The 12,359-nt window shown below is 35.8% G+C and overlaps 1 protein-coding gene across 5 annotated transcripts in view; it reads left to right on the top strand.

Moving 5' to 3' along the window:
- LCLAT1 (lysocardiolipin acyltransferase 1) overlaps positions 1-12,359 on the top strand; it is a 191,366-nt gene that overhangs the window by 75,973 nt on the left and 103,034 nt on the right. For all 5 annotated transcript variants that reach the window (XM_079109975.1, XM_079109976.1, XM_079109977.1 and 2 more), the window contains one exon: positions 11,010-11,178. In XM_079109975.1, the coding sequence (XP_078966101.1) occupies positions 11,014-11,178 (165 nt within the window). In that variant the 5' untranslated portion in view covers positions 11,010-11,013. The remainder of the gene's footprint in view (positions 1-11,009; positions 11,179-12,359) is intronic.

Below are 12,359 nucleotides of genomic sequence, written 5' to 3'. Positions count from 1 at the left end.
TTTTAAGTTCTTTTTGACTTATTTCTTTTACTTGTTTCTTCTGATTATATGCTCATTAAAGGAGAAACTTTTTTGTCTTCAGAATATTTTTGGCATAAAATATTTTGGAGGATACTGGGAATTGAATCCATGGGTGCTCTACCAGTGAGCGACATTGCCAGCCCATTTATTTATTTATTTTTAAATTTTGAGACAGGGGTCTTACTAAGTTGCTGAAACTGGCCTCAAACTTGAGATCCTCCTGCTTCAATCTCACGTCACAGGAATTACAGGCCACTATGCTGGGCTTACTATAAACTTTTAAATAAAAATTTCTGGTGTTTTTCCCATGTCATGCTTTAATAGAGACTTGATTTTTAATCAATAATTAAAGATACATAAGATCAATAATGGTGACATTCCATATATATTTTAAATTAATAGTCTGGTTCCTAAAGGAATTTAAAGTGGTTTATAATAAAAGGCATATGTGAAAATGCCATTGACAATCTAAAGCTTGTTAATAGGAGAAACAGATAATAACTATACTCTTTGTTTCTAGAATCGAACGTTAAATTTAGCTATGAACCTTCAGTCCTTAGAGATCTAAGAGGAAAACAAACATTGTTCTCATTGGAGGGACAAGGAAGCATACCATTTCATCTGGCAATATAAATGTGTTTATGTTACCGAGTTCTGAAAAAAATTATACGGATCCTTGTGGGGTGTACAGAAAGACTTGTATAAGCTCTTAAACAGCAATTATAAAGAAAATATAGATGAGTTCATCAGAATGGGTTTGTGCAAATTAGCATACATATGTGGGTTTGAAAGATATTAATCAGCTCATAAATATCTCACTTATCTTTATGAAAAAAACTAAATCAATGTGATTTGTCTGTGTGTGAAGCTTACTAAAAAAGTAGTACATAAAGAGCATATGTCTTCAGCTATTTAAGGAACAGAGTTAAATGCTTTCAGTTGTAAGATCTCTGTAATCAGGCCATGATTGTTTTATCTGTTAAAACATTTTAATTTTTATTGCTAAGTGATCATTTTGCAGTAATGACTATTATTATACATGAATATAAATGTAGTAATTGACATTAGTATTCACATTTTCATTTTATGTATTTGATTTTTGTCATTAGAATCAAGATCAACATGTTGCTTATTTATTTTAGAGTCATCTTGGAAAAACTAAAAACTTGTCCAATGTATTTTTCTTAATAGGCTCAGGATTGCTTTTGCTAATAGAGTACTTGATTAGGGATTATAACAAATAATCTTATCATAGTCTAATTGATGTTCTTAAAATTTTTATAATTAAAATGTTTTTAGTTATAGAATACATGTTTATTCTTTAAAAAATATAGTAATGTAAAGAAGTACTTAAATGAAAAAGTGAGAACTCTGATCCTTGTTTTTACCAAGGCAGTGACAACTGAAAACATTTTTTGTTGTTGTTAATGTAACATAGAATTAGAAGAGAATATGGTATATGGTATGTGTGCAGATTGACCATTGGTAGTCTAAAAATCATTGTTGGTGAACATACATGTAGCCACCATCCTTAAGATATTGAAAGGTACTGTCAGTGCCTTACAAACCTCCTGTATGCACCCACTACCATTAACCTTTTATCTTAATCCTTGTTTTTAAGATTTTACCACCTAAGCCAGGTATGGTGGCGCATGCATGTAATCCCAGTGACTCTGGAGGCTGAGGTAGGAGGATCACAAGTTTAAGGCCAGCCTCAACAATTTAGCAAGCCCCCCAGCAACTCAGTGAAACCATGTCTCGACTCAAAATAAAATAAAACACAGAGGGGAAAAAAAGAGAGAGACTTAGGATGTAGCACAGTGGTAAAACACCCCAGTGTGAAATCCTCAGTACAGAAAATTTTTAAAAATGTGTGTGTGTGTATGTGTGAGTGTATGTATATATGTACATGTGTATGTGCATATACACATTTTTCAAAACTTTTTTTTGGAAGTTGAGAAGTAAGCATATTCTGCCAGCTCTGACACTGCCACCATTAGTGGAAGACCCACAGAGGGGCAAAGTGTTAGGGTGATAATCTGCCTTCACTACCCAAAGTGGCCTGGGTCCTCTGTTGGGGAAGGCAGTGATCAGGTTCATGCATGAGTGAGCCCTGGGAAATGGGCTTCACCACACTCAGGACTCTGCAGGTGTTGGCTGTCCAGGTGTTAGTTGTCACTACCCTTGTTCTGTAGGTTTTCTCTTCTGAATTTACCATGCCCTCGGGTGGGTCAAAACAGAGTACTTACGACAGATAAAATGAGTATCATCAGCTCTTCTGGAAGTGCAAAAGTTAGGGGCAGTTTATCTTTTGTGTGTTGCATGTCCGCTGTTTTTTCCTCTAACAGTTTCATAGAAGACTAAGAAGGCGCCCTGTTCTCTTCATAGTACTGTGTGCCCTGGGAGTGTCTACTCTCATCCATTGTCCCACCTCACCTTCAGTAGGCTTGTTAATGTGGAATGCCATTTTCTCCAGTTCTAGGGGTTTTTCTTGAATTATTTCTTGCTGATTTCCTCCTCTCCAGTTTCTCCCTACTCTCTTTTTGGTCCTAGAATTATTAGTGAATGGAGCCTCCTATCTTGGCCTTTTAAATTCTTTCTACTTTCTGCTTCACATTTTTTAGGGGAGTTTCTCAGATTTATTTTTCTAACACTTATACAGTTTTAAAATTTCAGTAAACATTTTTGCCTATTTTAAACTTCCAATTGCTCTTTTGTTTCTGAATGTTTCCTTTCTTTGTTTTCTTTTCTCACAAGAACATGCTATTCTTGTTTCCTAGATGGAGCATTTCTTGTCTTCCTAAAAATTTTAAAGATAGTTTTCTTTGAAGTTTTTTTTTTTTTTTTTTGTCACTGAGTAGTTCGTTTCCTTCAAGTGTTCATTTTTCTGTTTATTTTATTCAAGTATTTCCTCAGATGCCTCCTTATCTGCTCCTGATAAAATACGGGTGCCAGCACAAGTCAACTAGAAACTTGGATGTAGGGGAGACTTAGGGACTTTGGCCTCTCTGTGGAGTGATTTAAGTGGACTGTTCATTAGGGAATCTCCCAGTGTTTCTATATTTTCATCTTTCCTCATGGTCTTGTCAGATCCCCAGAAAAGTGTGTTCATTTTCTGCCTAGAGCTGAGTATTCAGTACAGGTAGCCACGATCTGTGTGTAGCTATTTGAATTAAAATAAAATTAATTTAGAACTTCAGTCCTCATTTCTACTAAACACATTTTGAATGCCTAATATCTACATGTAGTTTTAGTGGTTACTATCATGGACAGCAGAGCTTTTGAACATTTCTTTTATTTCAGAAATTTCTATTGGTGCTGACCAGGACTAAAAAGATCTTGTTACCAGGCATCTGAGGTCTCACATTCAGTATTTAGTATGGTTATCATCACTTAATCCCTCTGAGAGTGTGTAGTCATTGCCTTCAAGTGTTCAAGAAACCCTCTTCTGCCTTCTCCAAGGAATATACTTTCAGGTTTATGCTGGGGTCAGGGAAAGAAAGGGATCTAGAAATCCATCTAGTTCTCAGTTTTTGCCTAACCCCTCGTTTTGTTAAACCCCCACACATCCTTATTTGTGTTCAGACGAATCTGATGCTGCTAGCTGCTTGTTATCAGCTTTTTCCTCTGTGATTTTACAAATGCCTTTTCAGGTCTGTCAGGTCTACCAAGATGGTCAACACTTGGTTTCCTGCTTTCTAGCTTTTAAAATGCTCCCGTTGTCTTTTTTTTTTTTGAAAGTACTGGGAATTGAACCCAGGGGTGCATTACCACTGATTTACTTTCTCTTTTTTATTTTATTTTTGAAATAGTGTCATACAAAGTTGCCAGACTGACCTTGGATTTACAATCATCCTGTCTCATCCTCCTGAGTTGCTGGGATTATAGGCATGTACCAGTGTGCCCCGGATGGAGCTCTTTCCTTTATGATACATTCATTTTATTAAATAGATAAATGCATATAAGCAAAAATATCTAAAAATCAACTTTAATGGTGTACTCAGGTACACCACTCTTCAATGTGCATGTACATAAAAATAGTAATGATGTTATAGGTAGTGCTTTGTAACCTTATTCTGGTTAACTCTGTATTGTTCTGTTGGATGTCTTCTGTTTGTCCTCTGGATCTGCTCTTTGTCCCAGGAGTCTGACCAATGGCAGCACTAGTCTCTGATTTCCAGTTGAATTTGATCAAGGGGAAGCCCTTGAAAGAGATAAAAGGATGGAAGGAGATTGAGGAGAGGATTTTATCTCTAGGTATCCTCTTTGTAGAGTAATCTTGGGTTGGTATGTACCCCTATTAAAATCAGACTTGAAAAAAATTTATCTAGAAACATGGGTACTCACATATACAAATACACAAATGTATACATTTGTTTTAGGACCTTGGCTTAATAAGGCAAAAACAAGATCATGCATCCATAGTGATTTGTAATTGGTTTTATTTATTTACTGAATAACCTATCAGCGACATCCTTTCATATTAGACAGTAGGGTTACCTTATTCTCTTGAATGACTGCTTAGTATTCCAAAACACTAAAGTACCATAATACTAAAGTACAATCTTATGGTACTTTCCCTTATTGGTAGGCTTTGTTATCCCTCGCTGTTCAGTATTGCAAATTAGGCTTCAGTGAATGAACACATTTCTTATATACTTTGGTGAGTATTTCTGGGTGATAGAGATCTTGAAACATAATTGTTACTTAAATTTGTCATTTCTGTTTTGACAAATTCTGCCTTATCACTTACCTAAAAGCTGGTACTAAGGTACAATTTTAATAACAAAATAGAAAAGGACCTTTGTACCAATAGCCTTGCTAATATTAAATGTTACAAGTATTTTTACTTTTTGTAATAAAATAGAAGGAAAATTTTATCTCATTTTAATTATATTTCACTGATTACTGGTGAGCAATCATACAAAGGATGATTTAGGGCTTTTTAGGAGAAAATTGGTTGAATTTAACCTGTTTAGATTTATATTAATATTTAATAATTGTAACTATATTAAATATACAATAGGCTATTTATACTTCTATTTAAATTATATATATATATACACATATAATTCAGCAAAGTTAATTTTCATTTTCCTACAATAAATGCCACTGTTGCATAATGTGTTTGGTTTTGTGGGTACTTTATTGATCCCTCATTTCAAATGAACTTGTAATCACTTAATATTCTTAATTCATCACATACTTTTATTACTCATTATTTTCTTTTTGGCCTTTAACTCTGTCACTGTTCCTAGTTCTGAACTCTATCCCCTGCATTTTCTGGGAATGTTCTTTATCTCACCTATCAACAGAAACAGCATTAAGGACTTGGAGTTAAGAGAACCAAATCCCTCATTTCTTTACCCATAAATACCACTGATATAATCAATATCTTAGGTTTGAGGCCTTTGTTTGGATTACAGGAGAATGTTTGTAAAGTGCTCATTTTAGAACACACTTGATATAAAGAAACATAGCAGGGTTTTTTTAAAACCTCAGGTTTACAAGCCCATTCTAGCACTTTATTTCCCCCAAGAAATGCTGGTGAAGTAGATAGAATACAATAAAGGCCCTCTGAGATTAGGATACTGGAAGTTGGCCAGAGTCATTAGTACTAAAATGTTTTTTTAACACCACCTTTGCAGTGTTCACAATTCAGCTTTGAATTTCAGCAAAATTACAGATTTCTTCCATGTCATGGACCTTTTGGTTGTTCACAAATAGTTGAATCTGTGTTAAATATGTAAATGCCAAGAGCCCTCTATAAAGTCAAGGCAAATATTAGGTGCCCAAAAGGTGATCTATACTCAGAATTTATGTTTCTGTGGCTGTGGGTAACGTTAGTAGAGGCCTTAGAATTTTTTCCCAGTCTCCCTCTTTTTACAGATGCGATGTCCAGGTTTAGCAGCGTGGTCACCATCGTCCTGCATTTGAATGTTAGAGCTTCTGTTGAGGTCCGTGTATGTTCTGGCTTACAGACCTCTTTGATACCAACATCTTTCAATCTAGCATTTTTGCCAGCAAATCCATTCTGTGTCTGTTTCAAAGTCCAGAGAAGACTTTTAACAAAACCAGTCTGTATGCCAGTCCATGCTTATGTACACCATGTCACTTTTAGCAGCTTATCTTAAAACACGAGACATGTCCTTAGTTTTTTCCTAACTCTAGTGGCATACTAAAGATGGTATTCTTGGTGATACCGAACAGGTTGTGTTCAACATTCTCCCAAGGGCCCATGCCCTCGTGTTTTCGTGGAGCTCATGAATGTTCCGTATACCTGTAGACCTCAGTAATATCTAATGAGCAGTTCCTGAGCAAACCTTGCTGTTTCATTTCTGTGACCCTACCTATTTTTGTGTTTTTGTGGCATATTCTTTCCATTCCCCCTCCCCTCACTTATCCTCCAAGAGTCTAGGCCTTCTTCTTGAACCCCTTTCCCTTCCCCTAGCCCCACTTGCATAACTCATTCTGCCTCTGTTACAGCTATATCACAGTAAGTTGTTTTCATTTGTTTGCACCCTTAGCTTCCCTAGCAGACTGAGAATAAAGCTAGTTGTTAACACTTGACTTGTTACATGAATAAAATAAGGAGTCTATGAACTAAAATATGGCTTCTACTTGAGCAAAAAAGTATAGGTATCCCTAGTGGATTCCATTAGGCCTTGCCAGGTAGTATCCTCCCACACCATCATACTCGAAGAACAGCATATACAACTGAGTATGAGAAGCCTTGGTTCATATCTGTTTTGCCTTTCATCTGGTATGGCAGCTGTTTGAAGCACAGATGGTTTGATACCATGAGCAATCAGATTCACATTATGAGTTAGTGGAAGAGGCCGAGGTAGGAGGATCACAAATTTGAGACCAGCCTCATCAACTTAACAAGACCCTGTCTCAAAATTAAAAAAAAAATAATAATAATAATTAAAAAGGGGGCTGGTAGAGTACCCCTGGGTTCAAATCCCCAGTACCCCCTAAAAAGGCATTATGAATTAGTGGGGTAAGTGAAGATTGTGTTAACTATATAAAGGGCAAGTGGTTATTTTGGGAAAGGTTGTTGGCTTTCACTTGAAGTAGGCATAGTTTTTCAACATGTTTGCTTCTGTCTTTGTTTTTGGCAGTAAAATACATGTGCCATTTTAAAACTTTGCTTATTTTTTTCCAGGGGTTTTTCAAAAAAGAGTATATCAGTTTATATAAAGAATGGGTAAAAATGATATTAAATGGCAGTGTTGTAATTACTTTTCAATATTGTGGACTTACTCTTTTATTTTAAGTGTGTTCAAAATTACATATTTAATTTTTGCTAGTTATTTAGCCAAACTTTTCTCCAATAGAAGCTGATAATCCCATTCCTACTGCTCCTCCCTAAGTTTTTGTAAGGTATATGTTATGTTAGTGGAGGATATTAAGGACATGTGTTTCCATACCAAGTTCATGTGAATTTCTAAAATCCAGAATAATTTTTGCACAGGTATTAAAATTTGGGTTTAGAATCATCACATATTTATCATATTTTTAAAAATGTGTTTAATTACAAAAGCAGTATATTCTTGAAAAAGAAACAGTGTAGCCAACTGAGTATGGACTCTTGACACCAGATTACTTTGAGTCAGATCCCAGCATTGCCATTTACTAGCTGTGTGACTCTGAGCAATTTACTTAACATCTTTGTCTCTGAGTATCCTTTTATAGGTTGTAACTATTAAACAAATCCATGCACATCAAATATATGAACTAGTGCCAGAAAATTTTGAAAGCTAGATATATTTTAGAGTATTGTAATTGAAGTAATTCAGAAGTATAGAATTCCCCAATCGTAAGAGCGCAGTGAATATCTTTTATATCACATGGCATAATGTTTATTTTTTAATCTACAGATAGCAAAATTCACTTTAAAATGTACAGACAGAATGGGGGGGGGGTAACTTAGTGGCAGATAATGTACTCAGCATGCATGAGGCCACTCCCCAGCACCAAAACAAGTACTTTGTGTGAGTTTTCTACCAGTGTCAGTCTTTTATAACCACTACTGCAATCAGGAAACCCAGAAGCTTCCTTAATTCCCCAAACTTCCCTTGTGCTGTCCCTTAGTAGTCAAACTATCTTCCCAACCCTAACCTTTGCCAGCCACTGATCCATTCCTCTCCCTGTGGGTTTCCTTGTCCAGAATGTCCAGTAAAAGAATTTTATTTGAGTCTGACTGTCTTTACTCAGCACAGTGCATCTGAGATTAACTTAAGATGCTGCATGTATGGGAATTTTGTCTTAAATACTCAGTAATATTTCATTGTCTGGATTTCCTAGTTTGTGTATTCACTCACCCCTGGCTGATGGTTGGATTATTTCCAGTTTCTGGCAATTATGACTAGTGCTGCTATAAATAATTATGTAGAACTTTCTACAAATAATTTTTTATTTATCCTGATTATCAATAGTGGACTTTCTGGCTTTTGTGGTAAGTATAGATTTAACATTTTAAGAAACTGCCAAACTGTTTTCCAGAATTACCATACCATTTCGTATTCCATCAGCAATGTATGCAAATTCTGGTTGCTTCACATCCTTGACAACATTTGGCATTGTCAGTTGTTTTTGTTTTTTAAGATTTCAGCTATTCCATATATTTGTAGCTAATTCTTAACCCAGTTAATCCATCAGACCCTTGAGACTTAAAAGAAGATACAGAAAAGGGCTAGATTAAATGCAGAGCCAGAGAGTAGCTCCTAAAGGAGAGAGAGAGCATTAGATTTAGGAAAGCTGTGGCCATATCTGTCATATACATTGTTGTGGCCCCAAATTACTAACATAGTGCCTGGTGCATAGTAGGAATCCCTGTATGAATCTTTGAAAATGAACAAATGATTGAAAGTTTGGGAAAGAAATAGAAGTAGGATGAAGAAGTAATTTTAGATTAGATTTGGTCTGAATAATCCCAGGATATTCAATGACACATCCCTTTACATCTGTTTAAGTCTCATTTAAATACATGCTAATGCTGGGCCAAGTGGTGCATGCCTATAATTCCAGCAGTTTAGGAGACTGAGGCAAGAGAATCTCCAGTTCAAGGCCAGACTCAGCAAAAGCAAGGCACTAACAACTCAGTGAGATCTTGTCTCTAAATAAAATACAAAATAGGGCTGGGGATGTGGCTCAGTGGTTGTGTCCCCGAGTTCAAGCCCCAGTACCCTCCACCCCTGCCCCCCCGCCCCAAAATGCTTAAAGATTAACATGAATCTGGAAATCTTGGCTTCTTAGGAGGGCAATAACATGAGGTAGTTGAAGAAGCAATAGGCAGAAAAGATTGGTTGTTACTAACTGTGGATTTAGGTGAGTCATATTCTCTCGGGCTGCAGCTTTATCACTATACAATGAAGATTTCAGTAGATAGCTAGTTCCTTTAACTATGAATTGTTTTTTTAGTCACATCAAATCAAATTGGTAAGTGAGGAAGAAGCATACCAGAACCTTTCTTTGATAGGGAAGCAGTCTTGTAGGGACACAGTGTGAAGTGTTGCTGCAGTGGGGGAGGGGCCAATGTTAGACACAGAGCCTGCTTTTGGCTGATTGGCAGGAACAAAACAGCAGATAGAAAAAGGTAGAGGGTTTTCAAACTGTAGGAGCATTGCAGGATTATGATTATGATTATGATTATGATTATGGTTGTTTTTGAGGGGAGGACGAGTTGAGAATACTGAATTTAAAAGATTTGTTTTTTTCCTTCCCATAAAAAGGGATTAAGTTAAATTGAAGACTGGGGAGAAGCTGTTTATGGTATCTTTTAGTGCCAGGAAAAGACCTGAGGCTCCAGAAATATGGTAGCATGTACCAGAACATAGACCTCCTCAAGCCGTGGGTGAGCCGAAGTCGTTTGGCCTTCCCTGTGGTCTTTTTCTCCATCATTACTCCCTCACCCCACTTCTGAAAAGTTCAGATCTGGAGGTTATAAAAGCGTCTCTTAGTAGATATTTGTTCTGTTTGTACTTTGAAGTATTTTATATACACACTGTCAGGTATTGATAGAGATTTAAAAATGTACTTGGAACCCAGATAAACTTGATTCTGTGTTGGTAAGGGGATTTGACCTGTTTTGTTATTTGACATTTTTAAAAAGCACCACGACATTTGAAATTTTATTTGTTTCCTATTGTGAATCTTTTTAAAAATTTCTGAAGTCTTGATTTCTGAAATACCTTTTAAACATAATGAATTTTGAGGCCATTGCTGTTTTCAGAGCTCTAATATTTCTGACAATTTTATTATCCTTTAGCAAAAAATATTTTTCCCTTATGTAGTTTAGATTATAAAATCAGCTGTTTGATTTTTCATTTTAAATTGTGTTTCTTACCATTCGTTTTATAATATCCACATTATGTTCTGTTTATGAATATCCCCTAAAGTAATCCTTTGGCAAATAGTTTAATGAAGCCAGTGAAGAATCTTGACTTCTCTTTACTCTGACAGCTCATAAAGATCCAGTTTAATACCCAGTGTCCAAAGATGTTGTTTATAGAATCTAATGTAAAAAAGGAATATACTAGATTTAAAAAAAAAAAAAAATTATTGCACTCTGTTAAGCTGCCATTGCTTTTAGGTTTCCTGACCTTAGGAAGTTATTCTGCACTTCTTTGTTCATTATTTCTACTTCTGGGTAGGAATCTCTGGAATATTTTAAGATTTTGTGTATACCACTTTATGTCCAGTACTAATCCATAAAAAAGGCTTCTTAGCTAGACAACTTTGTTCTGGAAATCAGGCATTTACTCTGTTGAGAGTATCAATTCCTAAAGTACTGGTGGTTTGTTAGACATGTAGAATGTGTTGGAGGGTCGCCACCATGAAATTCAGGCTCTTATATCCCTTATCAGAACCTCTCAGTAGCCCTGTAATAAAATATTATTATGTGCATCATGCTGATATAGAATTTGAGCAGTTAAATGTATAGTAACAAAATATCCCCCTTTTTTTTTTTTTATGTCTTTCAGAATCATGGTGTCATGGAAAGGGATTTACTTTATACTTGTTCTGTTTTGGGGAAGTTTTTTTGGAAGCATTTTCATGCTGGGTCCCTTTTTACCCTTGATGTTTGTAAACCCATCTTGGTATCGCTGGATCAACAACCGCCTTGTGGCCACCTGGCTCACCCTACCTGTGGTAAGTTACACATCAAGAAAGGAGGCTATCTACTTAGAGTGGCCAACCTATTAATTTTATATTATTAGAGTCAGTGTTGAGTTGTAGAAGAAACATAAGTCCTTCATATTATGTGAGACATGTTAGACTTTAAAAGGGAAAATATAAAAATTGGAGAGAATAAAATTATTTTATGTCCTTAAAATGCAACACGTAATTTAGAACCACATAAAAAATTAAGAGCTTTTTTCCATATTCTTTATTAGTTTTCTTATTTTCCATCATCGAAGTATACTTTACACATAGTGGAATGCACAAATCTTAAAGGTATGGATGGAGAAATTTCTATGTTTGTTTCATTTTGCATTCTACCTTGTATTTCATAAAATAATAAAAATTAACATTCATATGCCAAACTTTTTCAAATTTGTGATATTGATCTGATTAATTCTCTTCTTCCCAATAATAGCAGAATCAGGAATACACAAAATTTAGGAGTAAGGTGATTTCTTATCTATCAAACTAGGTTAACAACATTTGTAAGGTAGCCATGCATACAGATGTTCAGTAGAATCTCAGAACACATGGGTACTCAGGAAGGTCACGCACTGCTCTGAGCACATCTTTCTCTGATGCTGAGCTGATGACTTTATGTGGGATTTTAGTTCACACTTCTTGCTCCTCTGGGACTGGGAAGTAGCTTTAATTCTTCCTGTAGCTGCTAATTAGCAGAACCTTTTCCCCAAATTCAGTGAGGTGTGAGCTGCTTTTCCCTAGTATATTCAGTGTTCTGTTCCTTGTTTTTCCTGAGCAACAGCTGGAACTTAATGTTGCTGAGTTAATCCATCTGTCATGGTAGAAAGGCCTGGGTATAACACCTGGAAAAGAAAACAAGAAGGGGAATGATCTTTTTTACTTTTTTTTTTTTCCTTTTAATTTAGTTGCCTATTTCCCCCCAGGCTGCAGGCAGACTGTCTGCCCATGTGATGTTTGTAGAAAGGAAAGTTATACTAATGCTATAGACCCCTCAGGTGGAGGTTGATTGGGAAATATTTCCAGAAACAGCGGTTGGTTGTTGGAGTAAGTAAGAGAATTTCCTGTAAATTGAATGTTAATAAATCATTTACAGTGTACTCTTCATGTTTTAAAGATGAATTCTGTGGTGAATAATGTTATAAAGTACACTCATCCCTTGTTACAAA

Source organism: Sciurus vulgaris (assembly GCF_902686455.1).
Source record: "Sciurus vulgaris genome assembly, chromosome: 14".
Lineage (NCBI taxonomy): Eukaryota > Metazoa > Chordata > Mammalia > Rodentia > Sciuridae > Sciurus > Sciurus vulgaris.
Note: the sequence above shows the minus strand (reverse complement) of the source record. Positions and strands in the feature narration are given on the sequence as shown.